This window comes from Onychostruthus taczanowskii, unplaced genomic scaffold (genome assembly GCF_017590055.1).
Source record: "Onychostruthus taczanowskii isolate IOZ18803 unplaced genomic scaffold, ASM1759005v1 scaffold39, whole genome shotgun sequence".
Classification (NCBI taxonomy): domain Eukaryota; kingdom Metazoa; phylum Chordata; class Aves; order Passeriformes; family Passeridae; genus Onychostruthus; species Onychostruthus taczanowskii.
Genome location: NW_024501348.1, coordinates 3349983 through 3377596, shown reverse-complemented (window position 1 = coordinate 3377596; position 27614 = coordinate 3349983). Strand labels below are relative to the sequence as shown.

Below are 27614 nucleotides of genomic sequence, written 5' to 3'. Positions count from 1 at the left end.
TTCAGAAAATCTTCCCCAGAGGAAACCAGCAGCAAAACCAGGAGTGTAGCAAACCTTTCCTAGCACTGTCTCAGAGCCAGATGTCTGCCTGCCTGCAGCACACCCAGACAGCCTCCTGTAGCTGCCTGTTTGCTCCTTGTATGTCCCTCCTCTTATCCATGCTCTCCTGCACATATGCATATACCTTTTTTCTAGGAAACCACCACCAGTCCCCTGTAAGCTTCTAATTTCACTCTTCCAGGCTCATTTTTGCTGCGGCATATTTTCACACCATTAGGTAATTATGACAGCTAATTAATTATCAAATCTCAAAAGGCTAACCCCTGCCCTCTCTGCTGCCTCACGCTGAGCAAGCAGCACACATGGGTGGAAATGAATGGTCCCTGGTCCCTGCTGCCCTCTGCCCCTTGTAAAGGCAGGACTTCACTGAGTAAGCAGCTATGGCCTGGGCTGCTGTAGGGCTTCCCAAATGAGATCTCCTGCACATTGTCCCAGACAGCCTCCCAAAGAGACTCCTCTCCCTTCTGCATTGTCCCCTGCTTACGACATGAGGACGAAGAAGAACTGTTCTCTCAGAATCACTGGTCCAGTGTGACCAGGGATTAGGACACCAGAGGCTCCCCTGGCTCTTCAGCCCTTTCTGAAAGCTAAGCAGCCAACTAAAGGAAGCACCCACATCTGTCTGAAAAATAAAGCCTGGGACGTGGCTGGAATAAAGACTGAGGGATAGAATAAATTTCACTCTTTTCATCCCCACTCCATAACTAAGCCCACATGGTTCTGAACTGGGAGCTCTCCACATATGAAACCTCCTCTCAGCATATGAGCACTTATTGCTCCCCACACTGAAGCAAAAGCTCTCAGTGGAGTTTTTCAGCATTACTAGAGGAACCTGATACGTGATTTCACCCAGATGTTCTCTGGGTCATGCAGATTCCTAATGAAACTCTGTGAATAAACATCCAGTCTTTTCCACTTTCTGGGCTCCACAACACATCTCCTTGATTGAAGTCTGCCCTCAAAGTAGTGACTTCACCCAGACAGTTTATTTGGTCAAGGTTAGCCAGTTATCACTGCAGCACCTTCATCTCTAGTTTTAGAGAGGACCCCTCTTTCTCCTCCCCCTCTTGGGAGAGCTACATGGAAATTGATGGCTTGCTCTTCAGCCCCAGATCATTCTCTAGTCATTCCCTTAACAATCCTGGAAATTAAAGGATAACTTCTCTCTGAAACCATTCGTGCCATGGCTGCTAGAGCTCTGAACAAAATGTCACAGACAGGGAACATCATCTCAAGTTGTCACATAATAGAAGCAAAACCCAGTACCTGAATGTGCAACACACACATGCACACACATGTGCAAAGATTTCTTTGGGAATGCCATTCCCACAGCACAGGGTGGTCAGCTATACAATTGTTTGAGTAGTTTCACTCCTCTGCTGGCAACATGCAGCCTGGCTCTTCAAGCAAGCTGCCCAACCCTTGGTGTCAGGAAAGGAACAGCTTGAGGTTGCTCAAACACACCTACAGCAGTAACAAATGGATCTGGAACCACCTCAGCAAATTAAGAATAAGGAGCAGTGCTTTGAGCCACAGAAGTGGGTGAGGGAGGGAGGAAGACAGGACACTGCTGGCAAACTCCTAAGCACATCAATGATCTCTCATCTTTCAGCAATTTGCTGTTTTCCTCTACCAGAATTTTTAGAAGTGCCAAACAGCTTGGAGATCAAGCAGACCTATTAATGTGAAATCAACCATGTGCACTCAGCTGATGAGGGAATAACCAGAAGTTACTCTTTGCCCCTATAAACAAAGAAAGTGCAGGGGAAATGCAAAGTCATTTGAGAGAATCAAGGAGAGATTAATTGGGTCATAACAACTGTGATATATGTACTTATCTTAAATCCCTACCTCATGCCCTCTGTCTTGCACAGGACATGATTCACTGTCTGCTTCTGAGAATGACCCAGACTCATCGCTGGAGTTTGTTCCATAGGATGGCTCACATTTAATCTGGGCTCGGACCGGGTTGTACAATCCATCCCCCACCACGCCGGGCTCCTGGTGCTCGGGAGCCAGGAATCGGGGGCCTTGGGAGCAAGGGGAAGAGGAGAGCTCGCAAAGCCGCAGGCTGCAGGGAGAGCCGCCGCTGCCGTCCTCTGCGTACGAGTAGGAAGAGCATGAGCTGGAGGTCCTGGTTCTGGTTTCCAGAGGAGGAGAGCGAGGGCAAACTTTAATTGGCACCGGACAGCTGGTGTTCGGCCGCATCCGTCCCGGCAAGTGATCAGCTGTCAGTCCACTGTGCGAATAGGTCTGGGAGCTGGGGAGAGACTGGCTACCGCCAGCCCACAGACCCTTTGGCACAGTCTCAGTGAGGTCTTTGTCCAAGCTGCTCACACCAGAATATGAATGCACCGAAGTGTTTACTTGGTCACAAGCATTTGAAGAGAATATAACACTCCTCCTGTCCAGTTCCCCTTCTTGCTTACAGAGAGTTTCAAAGCCGGGCCCCCTGAGTGGTGATCCCACTGTGAAGTTGGAAGCATCCTTCTGCATGGCATGGGACTGTCCATAGTTCCCTGTGAAAGGGACATAATCAGTTTTGTGGTCACCCTGAGTTGTCCCTTTTTCAAAAGGGCATGCTGGACTCCTGCCAAAGTGCTGTTGGGAAGTGCTGGGGAAGCCAACCAAATCTATGCTTTTTGTTCTGTTGAAGAAAGACCGCAAGCAAGAAGGAGAAGACCCACTTTTTGGCCTGTCGACACAAGTGAGGCTTGGCTGTTTCCTGTCCATTTCAACATCCCCTTCTTTATCCCTGATGTCAGGTTCATCTCCAGACAGGCAAAGTGTGATGCTTTCTTCATCGTTCTCTTCATTCTGAGGCTCACTTTTTATCTGCCCCATAGCAAGTCCTGATTTGAGGCCATTTCCAGAGCTCTCTTCACTGAATGTGCTTGCAAAACCTGAGGTACTGATGTGTGATGTGTTGTAGACATTCTTGGTACAAGCAAGCTGGTATTTCTTGTATCTGGGGTACCGTGTTACTGCATCTTTATCCAAATTGTCCTTGCTATCTCTCAGCATGTCAGAGTCAGGCAGCATCCCTTCGCCTTTGTCTGCTCCAGCAACAGTGGTTTCAAAACTGAAGGGTTCTTGGTGCATCCTCTCCCTTGGGCAAGATATTTTTGACGTCTCCGATTCCATCGTCTCTTCCTCATCTCCATCGGAGTTCTCCTCATCGTGCATGCGCTGACAGGTGGTATCTTTTTTGCACAGGAACAGGCCATCTTCGTTGTTCAGCAGCTGTGTCTGAAGGAAGCTGAAACAGGAGTCCTCCAGGTTGTGCATGCGCAGGAACTCAGCGCAGTGGATGACCTCCTGGATGTTTTCTCTGCTGAGTAACAGCTTAGCAGTGTAGGCGAACTGTAGCAATGGACCAAATCCCCTGACAGTGACCTGCAAAAATAGAGAGCAAAATTGCCAGCGTTACCATCAGCTCTTGCTGTCATCCCAAGTCCTTCATCAGGTGGTTAGATAAACTAACAGATCTGGCATTCAGAAATAAATAGTGCTCAGCACCAGCTGTTCTTCTGTCACACCTGCAATGATGCTACACCCAGGAACTAGCACTGCTCCCTTTGTGTTGCTCCTGTACATCACTGTACAGGTTGAACTGAGACTGTTTTTCCCCAAGTATCTTGACAACCTATGAACTAAGTCTGTGCCCTAATAAAAGACTGACAAAACTAGCCTGGACGCCGCTAAGTCTTACATGGATTTCATTTTAACTGTGCTACAGCACCCAACCATGAAAGCACCAATTCAGTTTTGATTCTTCCACTCTGATGGAAGGTCCAATGAACAGCAGTTTCAAGCTTAAGATACACTTATCCAAAAAGTGTTTAGGGAAGGAAACACTTAGTATTACAGCAAAATTCAACAGAAAGCATCTTTCTGCCTCTTTCAAAAGCAAACAATTTCCTTTTTTTCTTCTCAATTTTTTTGCAAGCCATTGCTGAATACATGATAGGTAAGTACAGCCTGTATAACTTTCCGCTATCCCATGGAGATTATTCCCCTCATACTGTTCCCAATATCAGTGAGCCTGAGGTACAGCTAACAGAAAAGAAATTAATATTTATAGTCAAATGGTAGAAATTATTCTGAGTCCCACCTCAGTACTTAATTTCCCACAATTTTCTTTGTAGAAAGAGTAAAAACTGTTTCCAGGAGAGTGATCTCCAGACAACTGTTCCAGGTCTGACTTATGCACTGCTACTCATCTTTTCTTTCCATACCATCTGTGTTTAACATTAACATACCATATATTAAAAAATACACACTTCTCCCCCCTCCCCATTTTTTACAGGTGTATCTTGACATACAGCTATCAAATAAGTTGCTAAGCCACAGAGTAAACTATAGATATTGTCTATTTTTAGACAAAAATACTTTGACAGCCACTAACTTCTCTTACATTTTTTTTCTCTCAATGGGTATGAAACGAAGGGGTTGGAAAAATTATTCTTCATGAAGCAGCAAGAGGCTGCTTCAGAACCACAACTCATCATCAAGGATTAAGGTTTCTGCACAAGAAAATTCAGTGCTTTGGCCACAAGGTTGAGATTTGGAAGACCACAACTCAATTTCCCATTGCACCAACCACGTACTGCATGACCCTGTAAGTCCCTTCAGTCTCAATTCACTGAGAAACCTTCTTGCCTTTCTTGCAAGTAGCACTCATTTATCTGAGTTCCCTGTGCTTTGCATATCAGGCAAAGGCCTCTGGATGGGATTCAGCACAGCCAACACCTGCATGCCTGTGTGAGGTTGGGATGCACCTCCTTCTGGATGCAGATATCTGTGGTAGGCATCCCCAGCTCAGTTCCTTCGTTTAAAACAAACAAGAAGCAGAAGCACTGCTGTCTCCTTTTTTTTGAAAAATGACCTAAAGACAGAAGGGGAACCTAGAAAGTAGGAGACCCGTTTCCTTCCCCAGGGTGTGAGGATTGAAACTCCCATTTCTCAGCTCCTCAGAAGGGTATATTTGGGACAGTATGGGATATCCTGAAGGTGAATTGCTTTTTACTATTCTTCCAATTGAATTAATGTCACCGAGCAAAGAAGCTGCTCAAAAGGCTGGTAATCCATCAGGCCATGAATTTGCAAAGGTCTGATTTGTGATTAGAGTGTATCTGAGTGAATAATTTGGTTCATCTCAATGAAAAGCCTATAAAGCCCTATACTGCCTCAGGACCAGTGGTAGAGTTCACAGATTTTATAGAAAATCCTGACTTCCATAAACAAGCCTTTGTTATTCATAGATTTGTACTTATGATGGCAGTTTATGAAGACACCACAAGTGGTGCAGATTTTGATGGGGAGAAAAATATTTTAAAACACCTCTAAAATTGCTTCCAATAGCTATTCCATCCATAGTATTACTGCTCTATCTGCTATTTTAAGAAGCAGTGCATTTTCATGCACATACTTACACACTTGCACATTCCTGTTTAACAATACGCCTCTGGTACAGAATTGCCAAGATTTACAGCTGGCTATTAAACCAATCTCTGCTTTATCAGTGTTACACTTTCTGCCTATTTGTTAGATTATCAGCTCACTAAAGGCCTATCTGCATTTTATCTATGCAGCATGATTAACAAAATTGCTCGGGAACTTAATGAGCTACTCGCAGGCTGATGGTAAGATCTTCAGTGTGGGGGCTTACATATTGCTGCATATCTTGTAAGCTCGGCAGCAGCGTAGGTCTGCAGGGACTGTGGAGCACAAACACAGCTCTCCTGGCAGTGGTGTCACTTGGCCACTAGGTGGAATGGCTGGAAAGCAAATTAGAATAATTTTCTGTGCTGGGCCAGGGTTTCACCTGCCTGCCTGCTGCCCCAGCACAGGCACTCTGCACAGCCTCGGGCTGACTCATACAACCCCACAGCAAGGCTGTCTCCCACGCTGACACAGGCTTTTGCTCCAGGTAAATCAGCAGGATAACAAACAGCAGCAAGCAGCTGTTAGAGCTGCTCTGTGCTGGATGCATCGGAAGCAGAGCACGAGACTGTGCCGTGGGCTCCCCACGGTGCCCAGCAGATGCCTCATGTGAAGGATGATGAAAACTCCGAGCAAATGTGTGCCTTGACTTCCTTTGGAGATATTACCCAGTGACACAACCTTCACTCTCACAATCTTCAGATCCAAAGGGGGAAAGTTTCTTTTCAAGCACCCGGCACTTGTCATTGCCCTCAGGCGGAAATCTCTCTAGTGCCAATTCTTGAAACTGCACAAACAATAACTTTGGAAACAAACGGGTGCAAAGCTTGCTGCCAAGTGTGAAAGCCAGCGCAAGCTCTGCTGCCTCAAGCTGTCTAAATATTGATTCGGCTCCCGTGGCAGGTTCCCTGCCTCGGCCCCACCAGTTTTGGGACTGCTTGCATCTGATGCATTCTGGCAGGAAGGCTGGAACTGAGCCACTGGAGCGTGACTATGAACACCGCACGTTGGGAAAGAAAAGGCTTTGAAGCTGCATGTACTACCACCACACAGGCATTTCTCTAGGAAGAGATAAGGACAGTCTTTTAAAATTATTTGATCTGACTGATGCATCCCAGTGAAAAAAGTTAGTGAAAATAAGTTGCTCTATGCTTGCAGAAGGAAAGAGATAATTTCTCTGCTATAACAGTCTTCATTTACACGTGAGAAAGGCCTTTGTTAGATGGGGAAAACTCATGCCAACAACAATCCCAGGGTTTTTTTTTTTCTCTATTGAAAATAAAATGTCCAAGAGTTGTTTGCTTTTAAACCTTATTTTCTGTATAAATTAGTGTTTACCAGGCAGGTCAGTTTGTGGGAACCTCCACTGGGCACCCTGTCCAAGCTCATATGCCAAGTCACTACTTCTGTGCCTTTCAATCCTTTGCCTTATTCCAATTTCTTCCCATTTTTATTGTTTAAATGGAATTGACTGGCTCCTAGAAAACCAGCCAGAGAAAAGGTAAAGCATACATATAAAACAATACTCACACAGAGAGAAAGGCAAAGATCTTAGCTTCTTGGAGGCTTGATTTCTTTTATGTTTACTTGTTTGTTTCCCTTAGGTGTACTTGGAGCATGCTGAAGAGCCCACCAAGACTAAGGGCAAAGCACTTTATTTTTCTTGCTTCTGTCCCCAGCTGGCCTCGTATGCATTAGAACTGTCTAGAGCACAGAGGACACGGTTACTGCAGCCCTCCCTAAGGCACCTGGCACACCTCCTTGCTCTACAGCAATCCAAGAGACCAGGTCCATGTGCAGCTCCTGCCTCTGCTGTGCTGTCACAGGTACACTGTGCTCATTGTGCAGTAGGGAGGTCTCTGTCAACTCAGCATTGTGGTGATAACAAGCCTGACCACTGTTAAGGCGAGAGGAAACAACTTCTCCTGCCCTTTACCTGCCTCTTGTCTTTCAGACTGAGCTAGCTGAGCTGGGGGATGTGTTTTGTACGGCCATGCCCTTGTGAGTGTGTGCTATTGAGGAACAGGCTGGAAACAATGCAATGATATGATCACCATCAAGAGATGTTAATCAGCATTAGCCATATTGAATTTACCAGCAAAACACAGACAGCAGGCCTGCAGAAAATAAGCACGGAAAGTCTATTTTAGTTCAGTTTGACATTACTTTTCTCCTTACAGAGTCCTGGGGAGTGCGATGCTCTGGTTAGTCCTAATTGATTTAAGTGACCAGACTTCCACTACTTCCTTTGGGAGATCATTGCCAGACTCTACTTAAAACCTCCTTCTGAGGAAATATTTCCCTTATTTTCCTCCATCATCTCTCATTGCATTTCCTTGATGCATTCCGGGTAATGCTTTTTCCTTTTGGAGAAATAGTTGCATTGTTGTTAGACTCTCTGCCTTCCTTTTTTCACTGGTCATTAACAAAAAACTGGCTAATTCAAGGAAAAGAGTATTGATCACTGTCGGATGGAAGAATAAGAAGTTGAGAAGACAGTCAGCAATAAATGCTAGTAAAGGAGGCAGCATGACAGATGCAAATAGAGCAGTTTCAGCAAAGCATTCTTCTAATTCTGGGCGCATACCATTCTAAAATTAGGAGGAGGGTTAGCTCACTTCCACATTGGGAACACCATCTTTTGTAAGGGACTTCTAGGTCAGAAATTCTATTTTAAACCTATCTGTACACACACAGGCACCGTGGGAGACGCAGCACTGTGGGTGAACTGGCTCTGGCTCCCTGCTGTATCCATGTCCTCCATGAGGGCTGATCAGGCATGCCAGGAGGCCTCTGTGCTGTTCTGAGCTCACGGGACGTGGCCTGGGAGCACACATGGAGGGCTGACGTTTCTGCCAATGGGCCGGACTCGCTGCGCGCCGCAGAGTTCATCAGTGCATGCTCATTAGCGAGCTGCCCAGACTTCCAGATGTCTCAAAATCCCAGACAAATAGACAAAATCCTCCAATTCTGCACAGACAGTATTTCTTATGGGGGGGTGGGAAGGAAGGTTATTTCCAAAGGAAACATGGATGTCTGGTAACCCCGCTCGGAATGGCATCTGTATGAAAAGCTGCATCTGGAGCAGGGAAGGTCAACCCCTGCGAAATGCCAGCAAATTCTGACTTCAATTTAAAGAGGGGAAAAGTGATTAAGGGCAAGAGAAGATCACTGTAAATATGTAGGAATGTAAAACTTGGCAAGACAGTATCTAAAATGGAGCAAGGGAATGTTTACAGTAATCTGATGCAAACTAACATCAAGAACAGAGAAGAACTGTCTGGTTTGCTATGGGGCGCTACTGGCATTTGCAGCGAAAAGAAAATGTAGGGATGGGATTTTTTCCCTGACTCTTAACCTAACAGTCAATTCAGACCAGTCTTGGAAGGCTTTCCAGAGAAGATGATGGATATTTTATGTCTGAGTACTGCAAAGGAAAACTAACAAAGCACAACCTTGTTCTGGAAATCTGGGTTTTAATTTAGTAGACTTTTCCAGGGCTAATTTCTGTGTTAATAAGGGCACAGTGCCAATGATCTGCTAGGAAAGAGCAGTAAGTTCAACAGCAAATGCACATGCACTTGTTCCTTTCCAAATAAAGCATACCTGGGGCACATGCAAAGAATAAGCTCATTGGTGGTGGCGTGAGAGGGCAGAGCCCTCTCCTCCCCTCCAGGGATACAATGACATCTGCAGAACATTAGTTGCTAAATCCTACTGAACTGGGGGTAATTTGGGTGGTGAGACCTTCAGACCCACTGAGAATGCACAAGTCCCAACAGAGCAGCGCAGGTGCATGTTATTATCTTTAGACATTGGAGTAGACTTGTTAAAACTCAATAGGAGCACTCATAGGTTTGCTGTGAAGCATGCAAGCTGCTTATATTTTTAGTATTTTGATTTTCAGGTTAAATTCATCAGCAGGCACCTCAGAACATTCAGAAACCCCTCATCTCTAATTCCAAATCATCAATTCAATTAAGCAATTTTGTGGGGAAGGAAGAAAGGAAGATTGAATCAAACCTCACATGCTGAATATCAAATCTCAAACTAAGTATTACTTAAAACAACCAGATAGAAAAATAGCAGAAATGTAACTGTTCCTTGCAGAACTCCAAATGAACCAGTTATTCACCAGGTCTACAGTGGTACCTGTTTTACTGGCCTTTCAGCATTACTGCTGCAGTCCAAAGGCACGTGTAGAGCTATTTAATCCATCTCAGCCCTGATGCTGCCTAATGCCCAAGCATGTAGCCAACAAACCACCAACTTCTCACTCAGCCAGCGGGTTCCCAGCACTACAAGTTATATAATCAAACACATGCTAGAAAAATAGGAGATAAGATTAGTGACAGTTAACTGCTGCTATTTTTTTCCACAGCCTGAAGAAGGTCTCTGGGATTAAATATTAACTCTAATCTTTCTTGCTAAAATTAGCACACAGTGTATTCTTTTTCTTCTACAGCCAATTGCAAGTATAGCACAGAAGTTATTTTCAGAGGGTAATCTGATAACCAAAATCAGTCACCAAAGCTGTTATTCCATTAAGAATTAAGAGACTTCCCGGTTATTTACTTGGTTATTTTTACCTGGGATGGTGAAGCCTGCCTTTTTCCTAGCTTGAGCCTACTTGGTTTTGGAAAACTCTCTGCAAGATTTAAGTATATTACTATGCTCAAACAGGTCAGTCACATGTGCAAAACCAGCAGCGTTAAGACATCATGGTTTGTTCCTATATATGCACACAGGCAGGAATTGTTTTGAAGCCATGATCCTTTTACATAAGGTGGGAACATGCAGGAGGCAGGAAAAAATCAAAGGAGATGATAAACAGCAGAGTACTTTTGTAAGGCAATGCCACACCAGTATTTTACTGCATTTCCCCTCTTTAATTTAATGCATTTAAATATTCTCTCACCAGCAGGTTGGAGATATATTTCCCTTATTTATTTGCTCATAAGGCTGTGGAGCTCCTAAAATGAGTGGTCACTCTTTAAAAATTCCACTTGGGTGAGAAGCATCAGCTGGTTTTTGTCTTATGTAAGCTTTTAAACAACAAAGGAATGTACAAGGCGCTGATGGAGAAGACCAACAAGGAGAGGCCTTTGTTTTCACATTAAGAACATTTTTTAAATTAAGTAGATACCCTGTCAGCCCCAGTTTAACATTCTGCCTCTTTTGGTAGTGCATACAAATTTTGTGCAGAAGAGTAACCTGCAGACCAAGTGACAGTGTGGCCTCTCCCACATTGCATCACACTGCAGGGGTGGGAGGCCACCACGCCATCACCACACATTCTCTGGGCATGAATGCACATCAGGGGAGCAGAGACACTGAACACACAGCTCCTTTCTTTAGGAGGCAAATTACCTAATTATTAATTTCAAAAAAACCCCCTGGAAAAACTGTCATCTGCAAAGCCACACCCTGAGTGGTCTAAGGAGTATCCTGGTGTCTTTCCAGTGCATCCTCCACAACAGCCTCTTGAGGCTGTCAGACTGAGAGCGTTAAGAAGATGCTTAACTGCCCTTAGTGGTACTTTTACAGAAGATGCCATACTGGAAGTGCTTGTCCAACTTCCAATTTTGTGCTTTCAAAAGAAAAAACCCTACAAGTGCCCCCTTCAGCCTTCCCCCCTGAAATCCCAGCTGTTGGCCAGACAACAAATTTACACTAGAAGCCCTGATTGTCTGTGTGAGAGTAGAGGGAAAGCAAGTGACTCTCTGGGATGATAAATGCATCCAGGGGCAGCACCAGCACCTCAAAGAGCCTCCTCCTTCTGCACCTGAATGGGAAGGAGAGACCAATATCCTTCAGTGCCTGCAGAGCATTCCAATGTGGCAAGTGTGACTGCAGGAGGGAAGGAGGAGAAGTCATTCGCGCTAGGCTTGCCTGGAGGATGGCAAGCAATAATGGCAAACTGTGTCCACTGCTCCGTGGGCAGTGCGTCAGCGCTGACGGCCGGACAAGCGGCTTGGGATTGATTGCCAAGCGCAGAGATGGCGTAAGCAGCCACTGGATCGATTTACACCGCACTACTGGTCATGTCAGCACTCGGCCACACTGACTCGTGGATGGAGTGGAAGAGTTGAGGCACACACATGCTTAGGTTTGTCTGAATCAAATTCAGTCAAATTCAATAGCCCAGCTTTGAAGCGCTCTCAAAAACCCCAGGTCTTAAGTCTGAGGCCAGTAATGTCAGAGGAACCAAAGAGGAAGAGAGAATCAGAAGACGTCTAGGAAATTAAAAAAAATAACCTAGAGTGTAGTAAAAGTAAAAATAATCTCTGATCCAACTGCAATGCTTATTTTAATCCACAACTTCTAGTTTTATTTTCTCTGAGTTACTGAAGCCAAATTGAAATTCCTTCAACCTTTCAAAAGCGAGGCTGCTTTCAAATCAATGCAAAGAATTTACTTTTGGAAATCGTGGCAGTATCCCTGCACATTTTCTGCATCTCTGAAAATTCTGAGGAAAAAGCAATTTGTTGAATTTGCCACACCTTTTGGAATAGACGCCGTTTATTGAGAAGGAAGGTAGAAATCATAGGCATAAGCTGCAGACACATCTCAGGGCAGGAAGCAGCAAGCATCTTACCAAAGATCAACAAAAACTTGGAAAACTGAAAGGCTATAGGACAGGAAGATGCAGTGCTCTTCCATAGCAGGGATGCACTGCCTGCATCACATTTACTCCAAACATTGGTCACTGCCAGATGTACCCATTGGGCAGCCCTAGGTTTTACCATTATTCCCAGCAGTCTTCTGAGCAAAAAGGGACATTTGCCTGCATGGCTGCTCCCCTGGGCTACAGAGAAACTCAGTCATGAGAAGTTGGGCAGCTCAGGAAGGCAGCTCTGTGCTGCACCTCTCTCTGCCACCTCACAGCAGCACAACACCTTTGGCAAAACAGCTCTTGGACTGGAGGGGGAAACGTCTTAAACCCCTGCAAGCAAACCTGCCACATGACACCTGCCAGAGCCCTTATTTTAAAATCTCACTCAGTAACCTATTTTGAAGTCAAACAGCATTTTACTATTTTTTTCCTAACTAATTCTGTGGCTTGGGGTATGTTGATGTCAGAGGTTGTCCACAGCATAACAAGAACACAGAAAACTCCAAGTTATGGCCAAGAGAATACCTGCAGACAAGCCTAGGTGAAACGGCTTTGGGAGAAGTTTGGGGCTGTTGAGGAGAGACTCTGAGTGAAGGTGTTACAAAGAAAGTTAGAGATGAAGATGTTCCAAAGAACAGTCTCTCTAAAGGCACAACGCGGCCACAATGTTGCTCAATCAACAAAGCACACATATAAAACAGTGGCACTAAGTAGGAGTTTAAACACCCAGGCATGAACTGGAAGAGAAAGCAAAGGGCAACATGGCTGTGACACCTGGCTGTTTCAAATACTTTTGTGTTTTCCAGTGCAAGGAGCATCTTAAGAAACCTGGAACACAGTAACGAAGGATGACACAAGAAGGTGGCTCAGCAGAAATGCTGCCTCGGCTCCCTGGGTGCCTGTGCAAGCCATACTGAAACCAGTGGGGAAGAAACAAGCAGAAATGAACAGATTTTAACTGAAAAGCATCATCAGAATTAAAGTGCAACTGTAATTTAAAATTAAAATTAGTCCCACATTTTTGCAAAAGGAAAATTAAACTGACCCCAAGATTAAAAAAGAAAGAAAAACAAGAGAAAGTGTTAGCAGTAAGGGGGGGTGAGGAAGGAGTGGGAAAGCTTTCACAGAATATAAATTGTGAGAGGAGTCTGTGAAAGATCTGTTTAAGTGCATAACATGAGCCAAAGTGGGTAGAAAAAGGAAAACAAAAGCAGTTTCAGAACTTTTAGAACAAAGAAAGAATCCTATAAGCCTCCAAATTACATTAGGAAATATCAAAATAGGTAGAAAATAAAGATGCGTGTAGAATTTTGCCAGTTCAGAGGGGTGTTTAGAGGACTGGTTCAGAGTTTCTGAAGCTGTAATTGATATACAAGTAAGCACAACAACACTGAAAAATTACCAAGACTTGTAAATTCACCAATACTCCTCTTTGCCAGGCATGGCAGAATGTATTTATGCACATGAACTATGTAATAGCGTATTAAATACGCAACGCATTAAATACACTGTAATTACTTCATAAAAACAAGGAGTACTTCACAGCAAGCCACCTCACTACAAGCCCTACTATTATACTGCATGCAGTGCAGGAGAGGAAGAAGCAGGCTCTGTCAGACATGATTTAAAATCCACAAGGTTGCACTCTGAGGAAGAGCACTAAGTGGGAAGACAAAGGAGCTGGAGGAGAAGCAGGCTCAGGAGATGGGGCTGGGTGACACCCAAAGCAGCTCAGGGATGCTCTGTCGTGGTTTCCACGGGGCTGATGACACCCCTGCTTCTGGCACTGCTTGTCACCCTGTGCTGGCACAGCACAGCAGACAAAATCACTGGCATCCTTACACTGGGGCAGCAGACAGTGCTGCCCAGCAAACACCGTAACATTTTAAATCCAGAGACGCTCTTGCTGGGCTGTGGATGGAAATTAATGTAAAAGGCTTTACTATGCACTTCATGAGGTAACCAAGCAATTACAGCTATTAACTGGTAGGCTGAAACCCTGTACAACTGACCCAGCTTCCTATTTTTAAAAGAAAACCTGCCAAATGCTGCATTTGTTCCAGTTTTCTTCTCCTCCCCTGCCTTGCTGTTTAATTTCTGGTATTTGGATGTGCAATTTTTCTGCCATCACCTTATTTTTGTTTTTGCATGGCTACAACAGATCTGAGGATTACGGTGGCTTTTGTTCCACTGCTTGGAACATTTCATCAATGACCTGCAATGCTGCTCAGCTCAGCAATGCAGATTTGCAAGGAGAACCAGCCACTGCTGAGCTGGCAAAGTTGGTTCCCTCCCATCCTCCACGAGGAGCAGTTAACTCTTCTCTCGGTGGCCCAAAAGGTTAACTAGGCTCTGTAAATCCCACCAGAAAAAAATTGTAAGCATTTGCCTTCTTGCTGAGATTTCACGTCTGCTATGAGTAAAAGGTAAATTGCTCTTTTAGTCCCTAAAGGAGTGCAGGCTTAGCAGGAGTGACCCATAGTAAAGAGGTCAAAGGCAGGGAAAGATGGGAAGGTTGGGCAACAGCATCCTAGTGCAGCCACGACCTTGTGCCCAGCTCTGGGCTGTCTCCAAGGAAATGGCTTTCCCCTTTCTGCTTCATACATGACATTTTTCAGATCTACCCAGAAATTAAGGAGTAGAAAATGCCATGTACCCTAGAAGCCTCAGAAAGACTTCACACAGAAAAATGATGGCATTTCCAGCTTGACTTCCTCAGAGGGTAGAAGGTGGGACTTTACAGCTATTTGTGTGTGTGTGTGTGTGTGTGACTACATATGCTCACGTGCACCCACGCATGCTAGTGTGAGAAAGAAACGAGATAACGTGAACGTGTGTGAAAAGGATTGAATTAGCCCCATCTGCTCTGAAAAGATCGTTTTTTCCTTGGATTTCTATTACCATCGTATCATTGCCACACTGGAGTGATTCTAAAAGGCTACAGCTCTGGCAGCCACCATCATTACAGCTGCTCAGATTATTAACAGCATAAATAAACTCTCAGAGACACTACTAAGAAAATATTAGCTACAATTATCACTGTCTGATAAAATAACGAACAGCTAAGTGTTACTCTGCTGCCTCAGTCACCAGTGAGTATTTATGTGTGCTGTGAGCAATGAAAACCAGTTTATGTGCATACCGAAGCACTCTAAAATTGGTTCTTGCTACTTTTTGTTTCACTTATATTTTTCTAAAGATCAAGCAGCACAGGCTGAAGCTCTGTATTCACAGAATTCAGTGTACCCTGCCTCCTCTCCCGCTGTATATAATCCCATTAATTCCAAGTGAACTGAGAGCCATGCCTGTAGCCATGCACATGTCTGTTGGAGGAGGGAGATGGGCAGTGCGCAAGCTACCAGCAGAAACTCTAAAACCTCTTGACGGATTTTTACTCTTGGACCTTGCTGGCTTTTTCCCTAGATGAGGAGCAAGGGCCTACACAACATCAATGCCATGTTTGCTGCATGGATGCTCCTTGCCTTCACCTTTTCTACTGGCCTGCACCACTTTGGCTTAGTGAGCTTGTTTTTCCTTCCATTTCTCAGTGACACTCTTGAGTCCTGTTATTTCTTGAGTGCACTGGGGAGATTTGTCTTGGTTTCTAATTAATAGAAATTATTAATTCCCTGCAAGCACTGGGAAAAAAAGTTCTTAATCGCATAGAGAGCAGGATGTGGGAGCAGGAGCCTCTCGTGCCATGTCCCCATGCTGGGTTCCAGCCCAAGCAGCACCTTCCTTAGCAGCCATCTCATCTTCACTGTCTGCTGGAGTTCACCACAAAGAGGAGAAAGAAGCTGCCTGGTCCTGAAACCCCTCACTGCAGGGCAGAGAAGCTCCAGCCCAGGCAGATGGTTCTCAGCCCAGGGCAGGAGAGGCTGCCCTCCCCCAAGGGGGACCCTGTGGGTCAGTGCCCACCCTGCCCTCCCACACCTTCCATGTTTTCCCAGGAAAGAAGGGTGATGGTGGCTGCGTGACACAGGCACGTTACTGAGCTGAACACACACAGTGGCACCTTTCTGCCTGAGCATGGGAGGCTGGTCCAGGGGGAGAGCATCTGTCAGACTCCTGGGGAAAGGGCCACATCCCTGCCAGCTATGAAGGAGAATTAGAAAGATGCTGGAGAGGGCAGCTGCAACAAAATACAGCTAGAAAGGAAGGCAAAACCACAATGCTGAGTGAGAGAAAAGAGAAGGGGACATTTTCTAAAGCAGCTTCCCTCAATCTAAGCCAAAAAAATCACGCACCGTACCTTTAGTGTTTTTATCCCACTGCCTTTTTTGATCGTTTCTGCAGCATCTCACATTCCCTGCCTGGTCTCTTTTTTTTCTCTGCAAGCCTTTTGTTCCACCAACCCCCACTCCAGTGCTTACTGCCAGCTTCCAACAGCCACGGCAGGACCACCTTCCCATTTGTGCACCCCGGGGCTCTGCTTGCCTGCATTGGTACAACGGTGACAAACAAAGAAAGGTGGGGTGCAGAGGCAGGAGGAAACATCATCTTCGAGTGTCCCCCTCTGCCAGCTGCAAGGGAGGGAAGGACAGCAAGAAGGAGGTGACCTTCTCCCTCCACAGAAATCACTGTGAGAATGAACCTCTGCTCCTGGGAAGGGAAGAGTCGAGCCACAACCCTCCTCACTATTTTCTCTCCAGCATCCTCCCTCTCTTCATTCTCAGTAATGGACCTCTTCTGGCCACTGAAGCAGGTTAGCTGTGGCTTGGCCTGAATAAGTGACCTACATTAATTTTTCCTCTGTAATTAAAGTTGTCTTCTGTGAAACAATTTGCAAGAACTTCGGGAAAGAAAACAATGTATTGTTCCATACACGTTTTCAAATAAAAAATTGTTCTCGTCAAATAACTCTGTTCCCCAAAAAACCTCTATGGAAGGTAAAACACAGAGAATGGTAAAGGATTCGTTGAAGAAGAACTGAAGTTCATTTTAAATCAGTGTACCATGTACAAATGCTGTCTTACAAATAGGATTATTTAATTTAAACCTTAGATCTGTCAAGTTCCATTACTTCAAATGGAGCCTGTCATTTCTTGACTTCATTATAAATCAGGATTATATTACAATTTATGTTAGGTAAAGTCTCTGCTTCCACAGGAGATGGTGACAAAAAAAATTACACAGCAGTCAGTAAATAGCGCAAAGTCACCGCACTGTTCTTGAAAGGCAAAAAGTCATCTTGCTAAATGAGGGTCCGAGCTGTCCTGTACCAAGACTGCTCCTAATAAATAAAAGACCTCTGGGAAAAGTGCTGAGCATACGCTGGATCTATTTTCAGCTTGCATCAGCAGCTGCTGCCCCTGGGATCGCATCTTTGCTCATACCCTACACCATATGTAATCACTCCAGTGCTGCAACCAGTAAGATAATGAAAGAGCATGGCATAAATCTATACTTGAGTGGAATGCTAAATGAGAAAAATAATACAAAAAAGGGGGAAATAAACCACATTTTCAAGTCATTAGGAAGAAAGACTTTGACATATGAAGTGTTGCAACCATTAATAGCACTTATCATATAGAGTGGAGACAAAGAGACAAATTAATCAAACTGACAGAACTGGGACATTTTATGCTAATGCAGGCTCCTGGGTTTTCGTTTGTATTCCTCTGTGTCTGGAAAACTGATACCATTACAGGGCAGGAAATTGCATGAATAACATGCAACAGATCATAAAAATTCGCACACCAAGTGCAGAAACACTGCCAAAAGCACTGTAAAAACAAGGCTAGAGACCTCAACAGAGGAGCTCCCAACAGCTAATGAATGCAAATAAGTACAGGAATATTTCCCATCCATGCATAACAATGAGACATAGGCTGTGACTCCAGAGTCTCCAATAGTGTAGGTAAAATAAAGCCTGGAGAGCAAACATGCAGATAGCTGGGGGGAACTGCTGGCCAAGTCAGGGTCTGAATGTGTTTGCAGTATTGCAGCCAGCAGTTTAAAGCCACGGGGGAACTGGCACAGCCAAGTGTCGCCTCTGTCTGAAAGTACTGCTATGTTAGATTTAAATTAATGTTTCAGGTACAAGAGACAGGGAAGGAGGATGTGAGAGGAAACAGAACAGTCACAAAACAGCACATAATCACACAAACCAAAAATCCCCCTGCTCCTGTGCAAATGCACTGCACACTGTAAAACCCCCACAGATAAAGACATTTAAAACACAGAATGTGCTTGCTGTCCAAAGTCACAGCCATGTTGTAAGGGGCAGGAAATGGGAAGAACTACAGGAATGCGGGGCAGGGCATGGTGTAATGCAGGATCTTGCCAAGGTTCCCTCATTTGCTGTAGAGGCTTCTCAAGGACCTTTAAAAGCCCCTGGCAAAACAGAGCACTGCTGAAGTGCAGAGAACTCATCAGCCATATAAACTCCAAAGGACAAATGCTTTCACTTGACAGGCAGCCATTTCTCATTGTTGTTTTCTAAAAAAGTGATGTTTCCCCCCTGTACGGTAGCTCCTGCACAAACCTAAAGCAAGGAACAATCTGGGGGGGTAAAAGCAGTAAAGCTGATACCTTTTGGAGCTGAGTCATTTCCAGCATTGCTCTCACCTTCCCCAGAATAGAATGATATGCAGCTGATAGGATTGAGCAAGAGCATTTACGTGCCAATACGATGTGCATAAAGAGGGTGTGGAAATGCCAGCCTGCCCAGGGGTTGCTGCCTTCCCAAGTCCTTCCCACATTTGGTGCTGGAGATGGCAGGGCAGCAGCTGGTTCACCTCAGCAGGAATGGGCATGGGGAGCACACAAGACAGAGCCCAGCTCTCCATCACTCTCCAGCAGATGGTGGTTTTACGGAGTTTTAGCCACGTGAACAGGGTTTATCCCCAAAACTCCTTCTGTCCCTTTGGTCACTGCTAGAGTCCTAACAGGGTACCTGGCATTGCACCAAAAAAAGGGCATGCACACACCAAAGCAAGCTAGTCCAAAAGCTTTCTGAGGACAATGACAGAGTAACCTTTGTTCTAATGGGAGAAATCAGAAACAGGCATTCATCTTGTAAATACACACCCATCTGACAGAAGGACAAGAGTTGCAATCTGTAAATGGAATTACTTTCTCCCTTATATGTAAAAAAAATGATAGCACAGACAACTAATTACAGAAAGGCCTCATGAAAACCTTGGCTTTAAGAAAATAGTAGAGTTGGAACAAATTGGTCAAATAGCTTATAACCACCTCCATTTCTTCTGATTTTTACAATAGAAAAGACACCTTTGGAGTCTCTTGAGAACACACATGACACCTGACATTTTCTTTTCCTTTACCCAAATCAGAGCAGTTTGGGAAAAGGAAAGCCTAGATATGAGTAAAATATCCATTCCTGAAAGAGAATAGAGAGGTCTTTACTGCCACCTTATCATTCAACCAAGAGGTTGAAAGCACAAGTGACAAGAAATGACCATAAATTCTCACAGCCTTTTAGCTAAGCAATTCCTCTGCAGAAAACCAGTCATAAAACCAAAATGTAACTTGGTCAAATAATTCCGATTAAAACCACATCTGAGAACTAAGATGAGAGTGCAAGAGCAGATGATACAGTCTGGCTCTCCAAGGCTGGGATTGACCTGAAACCCGCTGCAGAGCAGTTTATGCGTTCAGTGCCTGTCTGCCCTACAGAGCTGCTTGCAGAGGTCCAGTGCAGCTCCTGCTAGGATCACCGTGGCTGTGTACCACCAGCTGAAGACAAAGGCCAGAAATGTAATCAAATGCTTGTCTTTAACAATTTACTTGTGTAGGCCCTCTCAACGGAGTTTTCCAATTGGAGAGTTCATGTATAATAGTGAAACAGAACCTGTAAGAGAAGGATTAGGCTCATCTTTGAAAAGGAAGCAAACGAAACCAAGCCTGAGGCAGCCTTTACTGGGTGTTCTTCTCAGTCATCCAACTGCAAGATACACTGAAGAGAGGGAAAAAAGTAAAGGAAGTTAGTGATCTAAAGGCTTCTGCCATTACTGAAAGCAATGCTTTCTGCGTTTTGAATACAGTGATGACTTTGTAAATGTGAGCAAGTTTCTTTGTAGAATGCCCCAGTGTTTATATATCTCAGGGACATCTCTTCATTCTTCACTTCCTTGGACAATGGTACAGATATTATGTGACCTCAATGGCTACTACTTATATAAACTGGGTAAAAATGACAAGGAGAGATGGCTCTTAAAAAAGACAGGCAACTCTCCATTTTTTGTGCCTCGCATTTGACAAATCAATTCCAACATTTAAAACATACCCATTAAAATGTGGTTTGATGTGTTCAGTCTCCTGAAAACTAGCAAATTCAAGGAACAGACAGAAACTTCTTGATTTGTTTTTAAGTCCAAACAAAAGTGCCATATGCAGAAAGCCATCCACGGTACAACAAGAAAATCTGCAGTCAGACAAAAATAAGGTTAAAAAATAGTTGAATTCAACAGGCAGATTGAATGGCTGCAGACCTATCCACCTCAAGTCCAGCTTCCCCTTCCAGCAACAGAAATGAGCACTAGTCCCCTATGGAGATCAGAAGGGAAGTTGTCAGGTTTTGTCTCTCCACAGCTTTTTCCTGTCTTGAAAGTTTACTGGCTCCAACATTGTCCTTTGAAGGAAACAGGAAACAACTCAAACTTACTCTGTTTTTACTTGACCAGGAATCCTCTGACAGGCAAATTTTCTCTGAAGGCTGCCTGTGTATCTGAGGAGAGAAGTGGCTAGGCATGTTGTACTACTGCTGTGTGGTCAGAGATGGAAAGATATTTTGCTTTCAGAGTTGTTTAAGACTTGTTTCTTATTAGCTGCAGGCCCTTGAAACAGAGAACCACAGGTCTGAATTTCAAAGGTAAGTGAAAACCCAAGACATTTCTCAGAAGCAAAAGTTTTCTTTACACAGTCAGAAATGTAGTCTCAGCCTCCTAGATGACAGTCTCAAAAATCCAGGACCACTTGATCAAAAGGATTTTTTCCAGAAACTAAGAACTGTACTGGTAAAGTCTGAATAGACAATTCTTTTTTCTTTTGATCTACTTTCTAAACCTTGAAACATTAACAGAGACTGCACTCCCATCCATTCTGGGAACCTAAAGTAAGAGCTGTATGCAGAGATGTGGGAATTTGGTCCTATCACAACTCAAAGCAAGCAAATTTCAAGCAGAGCATTACCATGTATTTCAAGTACAATACACTGAATGCCCATACATCTTTGAACTATTAGCCCTGTTCAGGTCCCTTTCTGGGCCAATTCATTTATTTAGATGGTCTCTTTTCCCTTTCACTACCCCCATAAACCCACCTCAGCCCTGTCTTTGGGAAGTACATCTGACACTGCAGGAGCAGAAGGAAACACTGAGAACACAACAGCACCCATGAATCCATCCTGGCTCACACTTGCCAAATCTCTCTGCTCTCCTTACAGTAAGTCTGTGCACTTCCATTTTTCTGAAGTGTTGCTCTGAAATGATGAGCAGCTGCTGCAGGGAATGATGTGGACCAGGTGCAATATATACTCAACTAAACATGGTTCCTTCAGCACTAAAAGAAAGATGGCCTGTTTCTGATGGCCTGAAAACCTACAGCTCCCATTTGCCAGGAATGATCAGCTCTCTTTGGAAGAGATTAAGTCTTGCTAGGAACCTGCTTACCTGTTGTTTGGGATATATGGGATGGTCTGCAACTGCTGTCACTACAGCAAAATTTCCTAATTAAGCATCCTCAAAGTGCTCCTGGTCTCTTGGTGAAGGACAGGAAGTCTGTAGCAATTCACAGGCTCATCCTGATCTGCCCCATGCCTCCAATCCTACTTTCCTCTTGGATGTGGTAGTTTCAGCAGTTGTTGTCAGTGGCAGTGCACAGCACCTCGGGAGTGATGCAAGAAGAACAGGCAGAGGACACAGAGCAGACCCCATCTGTCACTCAGGACCAGCAGCCCAGGTAAGGTGAGCAGCTCCATCACACCCTGATCATCCTGAGAAATGCTGCAGCTAGTCCAGCAAGCTCCAGGGCCTTATACAGAGGGAAGAAAATGAGACTGAAACTGGCTGAGGACTGATAAGCTGGAAGCTCTGGGTCAGGTATGTGGGCTGCTCTGGGATCAGCAGCTGTGCCAGCTGGGGGTCGGTCTGTTCACCTCCTCGTGAGGTAATGTGAGCCAGAGCATTTAGAGAGAGGTAAACATTGCTGAGTGGTTCACACAAGGTGATTTAATCATCACTGACCTGATGCACAGACCTGTGCTGTAATTCCCATCTGATGCATCAACTTCCATTCCAGCACATGTGGAGAGGTGATGACAGTATTTTATCTGGTCACAAGAGACCTCAGAAATCTAATGCTGATGGTTTTATATTGCCATTATTTAACTTCAGAGCTGATACCTCTCAATTCCAGCTGTTTGGTGACACCTTGTTTATATCTTGGTGTTATTGTAAGTTTTAGTATTGTGGTTTTCTGCTATTCTCAGTTCAGTTATGGTTATTTCGACTGTGGAACCCCAGCAAGGAGCAGGGTACCATTTAAATTCCAAGTCAACTTTCTCCACAATGTCTTTTAAAGGCTTCTAAATTAAAAAAAAAAAAAAAAAAATATATATATATATATATATATATAAATATTTAAACTACTTTTGTGTGCAGGGAAACAGACAGTTAAATGCTCACTGATGCCATCAACTCTTAGAAGGTCAGATTAAGCAAAGAGAGAGACAGAAAGGTTGATTACCAAATCTGATCTATCTTCTTTTAGGATGTTGAATTTCACTGAACTACACCAGTACTGAGCAACAAGTTTCTTAAAGGGATGTCTAAATTTTGTTGCTCTCAAAGGCCATTTGCCTTACAGTTATGAAACAATGTGCAGTCATACATATATCATTGAAGAGTTTGTTGCTAAAAACCCATGCCGAATTTTTCAGTTGATTTTAATCTGGTCTCAAAACAATTGCCAGTGGCTTCTCTTGATGTCTTTTCCCAGCAATTTATAACATGCTCCCTAGAGAGATGCCTGATACTTTCTCTTAATTTAAGTCTTTAAACAACCATACAAGCCTCCTCTCAAGTGCTTTCAGAGAGGTTAAAACTCATCTTTTAAACAAACCAAGCCTGGGCTAGATCTGTAGTTTGACCAGCTACATCTGCTCCTATTTATTTATTTCATTAAAGTAAATAAAGTACCCAAGGACAAAGCTTTTAGTAGTGTTAGACTGCACTGGGACTCAGAAGTGTTTGCTGGCTGTCTCTTGTCAAAATGGGACAGATGAAAATTCATTACAGCACAAAAATCCTGGAATAAACCAGCCATTTTGCTCTTCAGAGCTTTCATCAAATTTACCAGAATGTTTGCGTCTACTTCTCCCTCTAAAAAAACCCAACCCTGTAAAACTCCCAAAAAGCATCTCATTCCCAAATCCTAGTACAATCAAATTGCCTTCTGCTCACCTAAACCCCATACTTCATTCCAAATTGAACCATGCTTCCTAGGCTTAATGTTTGTTGACTGCTGCAACGCATCATTTGAATACATAGCATATTCCGCTCCATAACATGCTCAATTTCATTAATAGCTGAGAAAAAGTCAGTCTGACAATATTCACCAGGGAATCCTTGTCAGAAAGTGTTGTATGAAGATTTAAATCTTATTTTTTGGGGGTCTTAGGAACAAAACTTGGTACTGTAATCAGAAAGTACCTTACAGGTTGTGCTCTGTGATGTTGTGAAGCTGACAGGTGTCTTCACTGGACCTTACCTATCTGTTTAGTCAAATGCCCAGCCTGTATTTCTGGACTCTAAAAGAGCAGGTACCTGGTTTGAAGTCTTTAAAGAAACTGAAAGGGGTTTTTAGATAAGAGATAAAGCAAAGGTAAGAGAATTGTAAGTGGAGGGGGAGGAGAGGGAGAAATCTTTCAGCCTGCAGGGCCAGAGTGCTCAGAGCTGAGCCACAGTCATGGCTCAACCATCTCATTTTCATTCATGTATATTTGAACACAGCAAATAAAACCAAAAATCCCAAACAAACAAACAGAACCAACTCACCTCCTGTTATGCATTCTTATTGTTTCTTCTCATGCCCTTACCACAGGACTTACTATTCAAGCTATCTTTTACATTTTAGATCATGTTTGTTATATTTGATCAAGAAAGCTTCCACACTGTAAACTGCCTTTTCACCTAGCAAGTGCAATCACAGTCAATCAGCCCAAACGAACAGTAATGGCAGGCAGGAGTCTAACAGGGGCAAAAAAATTGAGTCCAGTTATTGCAATAGTGAATTTTGTTCTGTGCATTCATCTCCCAATCCCCCTCCACAGTACACTTTTATATGCCTACTGAATACATAAATAATTTGTACAGCTACTGCCGAAGGGAGGGAAAGGAGTTATTGCAAGATTTTCTCTACTTAACATGCATGTATACATGACTTCTGTTTTGCTTTTTGAAGCCTAAGCTCTCTCCACAACATAGATATATTTTGCTTTTCTCCACCTGAAAAGATCAGAGAATGTTATGAATAGCAAGACAGCCCTCATCAGAAAATAATGGAAGTTACACTATGCAGAATGAAAAGTATGTGGCTAGTTTCTTCATCACACTTGAGGCATGAAAAATCAAGCAGTGCTGGAAGCTTTTGCAGTGATACATGGATGGAATTTCATATCACATCTTGAAGATCTCATTTCTGTTTTATTGCTCACCTGCTAGAAACAAAGTACATCGTTTGCACCTTGTACTGTGCTACATAAGCAACACACATAAAACATCAGCCAATTCTGTCTCACAGAATTGGCTCTCCTGAATTAGTCCTGTCATGTCAGACTTCAAAGAGTACCCAAATGCTCAGTTTTACTCTCAGTACAGAGCTGCAGCCTCCAGTCATCCCTCTGTGCGGTCAGTGTCGGCACTGTGGGGTGGCATGAAAAATAACACATTCCCTGGGAGGAATTCAACAAACCAAAGACCCAGCCTTCTATCCATATGAACTGATTAAAGTGGCATTACTGAGTAAGGTTGAAGCACAAGTGAGTTTGAAGCCTGATGGAGATAACCCTTTTTCACTACAAAAAGCTCTGCAGATGAAGGGAATAATGGCTTTCAGGTTCCTGCCACCTCCTGAGCCAAAGCAGATAATTCTGGCCAGTGCTGCAATCTGTGAGGAACATCAATGGCCAATACAGTCATGTAAAGAGAAAACCACATTACTGTTTTCCATTCTCTAAGAGCTAACCTTAGCTACTCCTAATATATCTCCAGGGTGCCAATAAAAAGGGTCTTTTCTTGTTTCCTACTGTGTTAGACATCCCTCCAGCTGGGAAATAAACTTCTTGCCCTCTTGCTCCTCTTTTCCACATTTATCACCTCTTTCACTCTGTGCTCCTGTGCAGAGCACTCCCAGCTCAGTCCCTACTCTTCAAAGATATTATATTTATACATACAAAAAATACAAAGAAAGGAAAAAGACAAAGTAAGAGAACACTGTTTATTTCTAGAGAGATAAAAAGGAATAGTAAGTGCCTTTAGCCAGCAGGGTATGTAATAGTTGACCTCCTGCATCCTGCCTTTGATTTTCTCCTCATCACAATCATCTCTCGTTGGCTAATTCCCAGCATTTTTCCCTCAGGCTGGCAGGTTGGCATGGATGGTTAGCAGCTGCCAGTATTTCTCCTCCCTGTCAGCTACGAGCCATGCTAATGTTAGATGCCTGGCTCAGTCCCACCCAGAGTGCTGCTGCATGCCTTCGCCTTCCAACATACTCAGCTTTTGCCAGCCTTGAATCCCAAATCCGAGGTCCTGTCCTGCCTTTCTCCCTGCAAAGCTTAACCAACCGTGTGAGGGAGTTAACCCACGCCAACTGAAGAAGCAGATGACAAATTTCACAGGACTAGACCCTGTGGGGAAAAGGCAGGGTTTGCAGCAGTGAAGGAGAGAGAATGTGGAGGAATTCAGCCTTTACATCTACTTTGAACATCATTCCCTTAACAGTAAAGGAAAGAGCTGTGTGGATAAATCCCACAACCTCATCCTAAAAGAGATGCTGCTTCCTTTTGTGCCTTGGAAGACTTGGACACCACAGATGGTTCAGTTTAATCTTTTTGGAAGAAAACATTCCCAGCAGACAGTTCATTGCACTAAGAAAGGTCACCACTCTGAAAGAGATTAAAAAAAATCGAGGGCTACAGGTAAAACTAACCAGCCTACTGGGCAAGCAAGTTTCTAAAAGAGCACAAAGGCTGGTATCAGACCAGTGCTAAAGAAAGCTTGGTCTGCTGTTTCAGAAAACCTTTATTTAGCTTCATCTGAGAGGAAGGCATTTGGTGCTCTCATGGATGGTGAAAATGTTTTTCAAGTGTAATTTCCCAAATCAAAAAAATGCAAACAACGTTGAGAATCTCCGTTTCTAACCTGTAGGAATCAAATGCCACTGGGAAGTTTTACTTGTTGCTGTTTCTATTCCTGTCTTTTCACCATTTAGCTGCACCAGCAGCTTGCCAAAGTGAGTAAGGTGTTTGCACAGACGATGCTCCCTTATCCAGTGCCCAGCTTTCACCTTGCCCATGCAGACTTGCTGTGCACTTCCATTAGCAGAGTTAGGCAGGTAATAATAGCAAATAAAAAGCCCATTTGATGAAGCACTGGCTCCTTCTCAAGTAAAGCTGAGTACCACTACAGCATGAATGACTCAATCATCTACTCAAGAGCTATTACTTGCAGTGATGAAGCAATGTTAATTGGATAACGGCCTGCTGCCAGCTAATATTGGCATGACCTACAATACCCCTGGCTGACAGCCGTGTCTCTCTCCATCACACCTTTTTTTGTAATCTGGATGGGAAGTGGAAACCATTAAAAAAACCTCATAAGTGCCATTTAACTTCTTATCATAAATTAAAAACTTAATTAAGTGCCTTGTTAGAGGAAGGAAGACCAGTTTTTTGTGATTAAATAAAACAAAACAACAGTTAGGGGTATGGAGTGAATAACGAACTTTACAGCTTCAAACTCAGTTCTTTGAAAGTACTAATTCTGGGTTGCATTTAACAGCACCTGCTAGAGGAAAACTGCATTAATTGCTGAAAAACACCCCGGGTAAAAGCAGGCAAGGTTCCAGTTGTTTGGCAAAACTGAAAATGGAGAGAAAAGCATAGAAGTTAAGAGCTAATGGGGCCAGCTCTTTTGTTAGCTGTAGGCAGCTGAAACACTCCATTTCTCTAACTTGCTCTGAGGGCTGATAGTTCACACACCACGGCCACATCTGAGCCCTTGCTATTATGCAGCTGTTCTGGGCAGCTTGTCTACATGCTGAAATATGTTGCCTTAACAAAAGGTGTGGTACAAAATCAAATTACCAAGGCCAGCACAAAAGGGTTTATGGAAACTCTTCAATCAGTGCAGAATTAGCTCCATATTGACTTTGTTTAAGTTGATTAAGGAAAGGTTTGAACTGTGGCCTGTTAAGACATGCTTGAACTAACCTGAAATGTCTAACACAAGGTTTTGCAGTGGTTTAAAAC

The 27614-nt window shown here is 43.8% G+C and overlaps 1 protein-coding gene across 3 annotated transcripts in view; it reads right to left on the bottom strand.

Moving 5' to 3' along the window:
• BACH2 (BTB domain and CNC homolog 2) overlaps positions 1-27614 on the bottom strand; it is a 143562-nt gene that overhangs the window by 17630 nt on the left and 98318 nt on the right. For all 3 annotated transcript variants that reach the window (XM_041412331.1, XM_041412332.1, XM_041412333.1), the window contains exon 5: positions 1912-3456. In XM_041412331.1, coding sequence (XP_041268265.1) covers positions 1912-3456 — 1545 coding nt within the window. The remainder of the gene's footprint in view (positions 1-1911; positions 3457-27614) is intronic.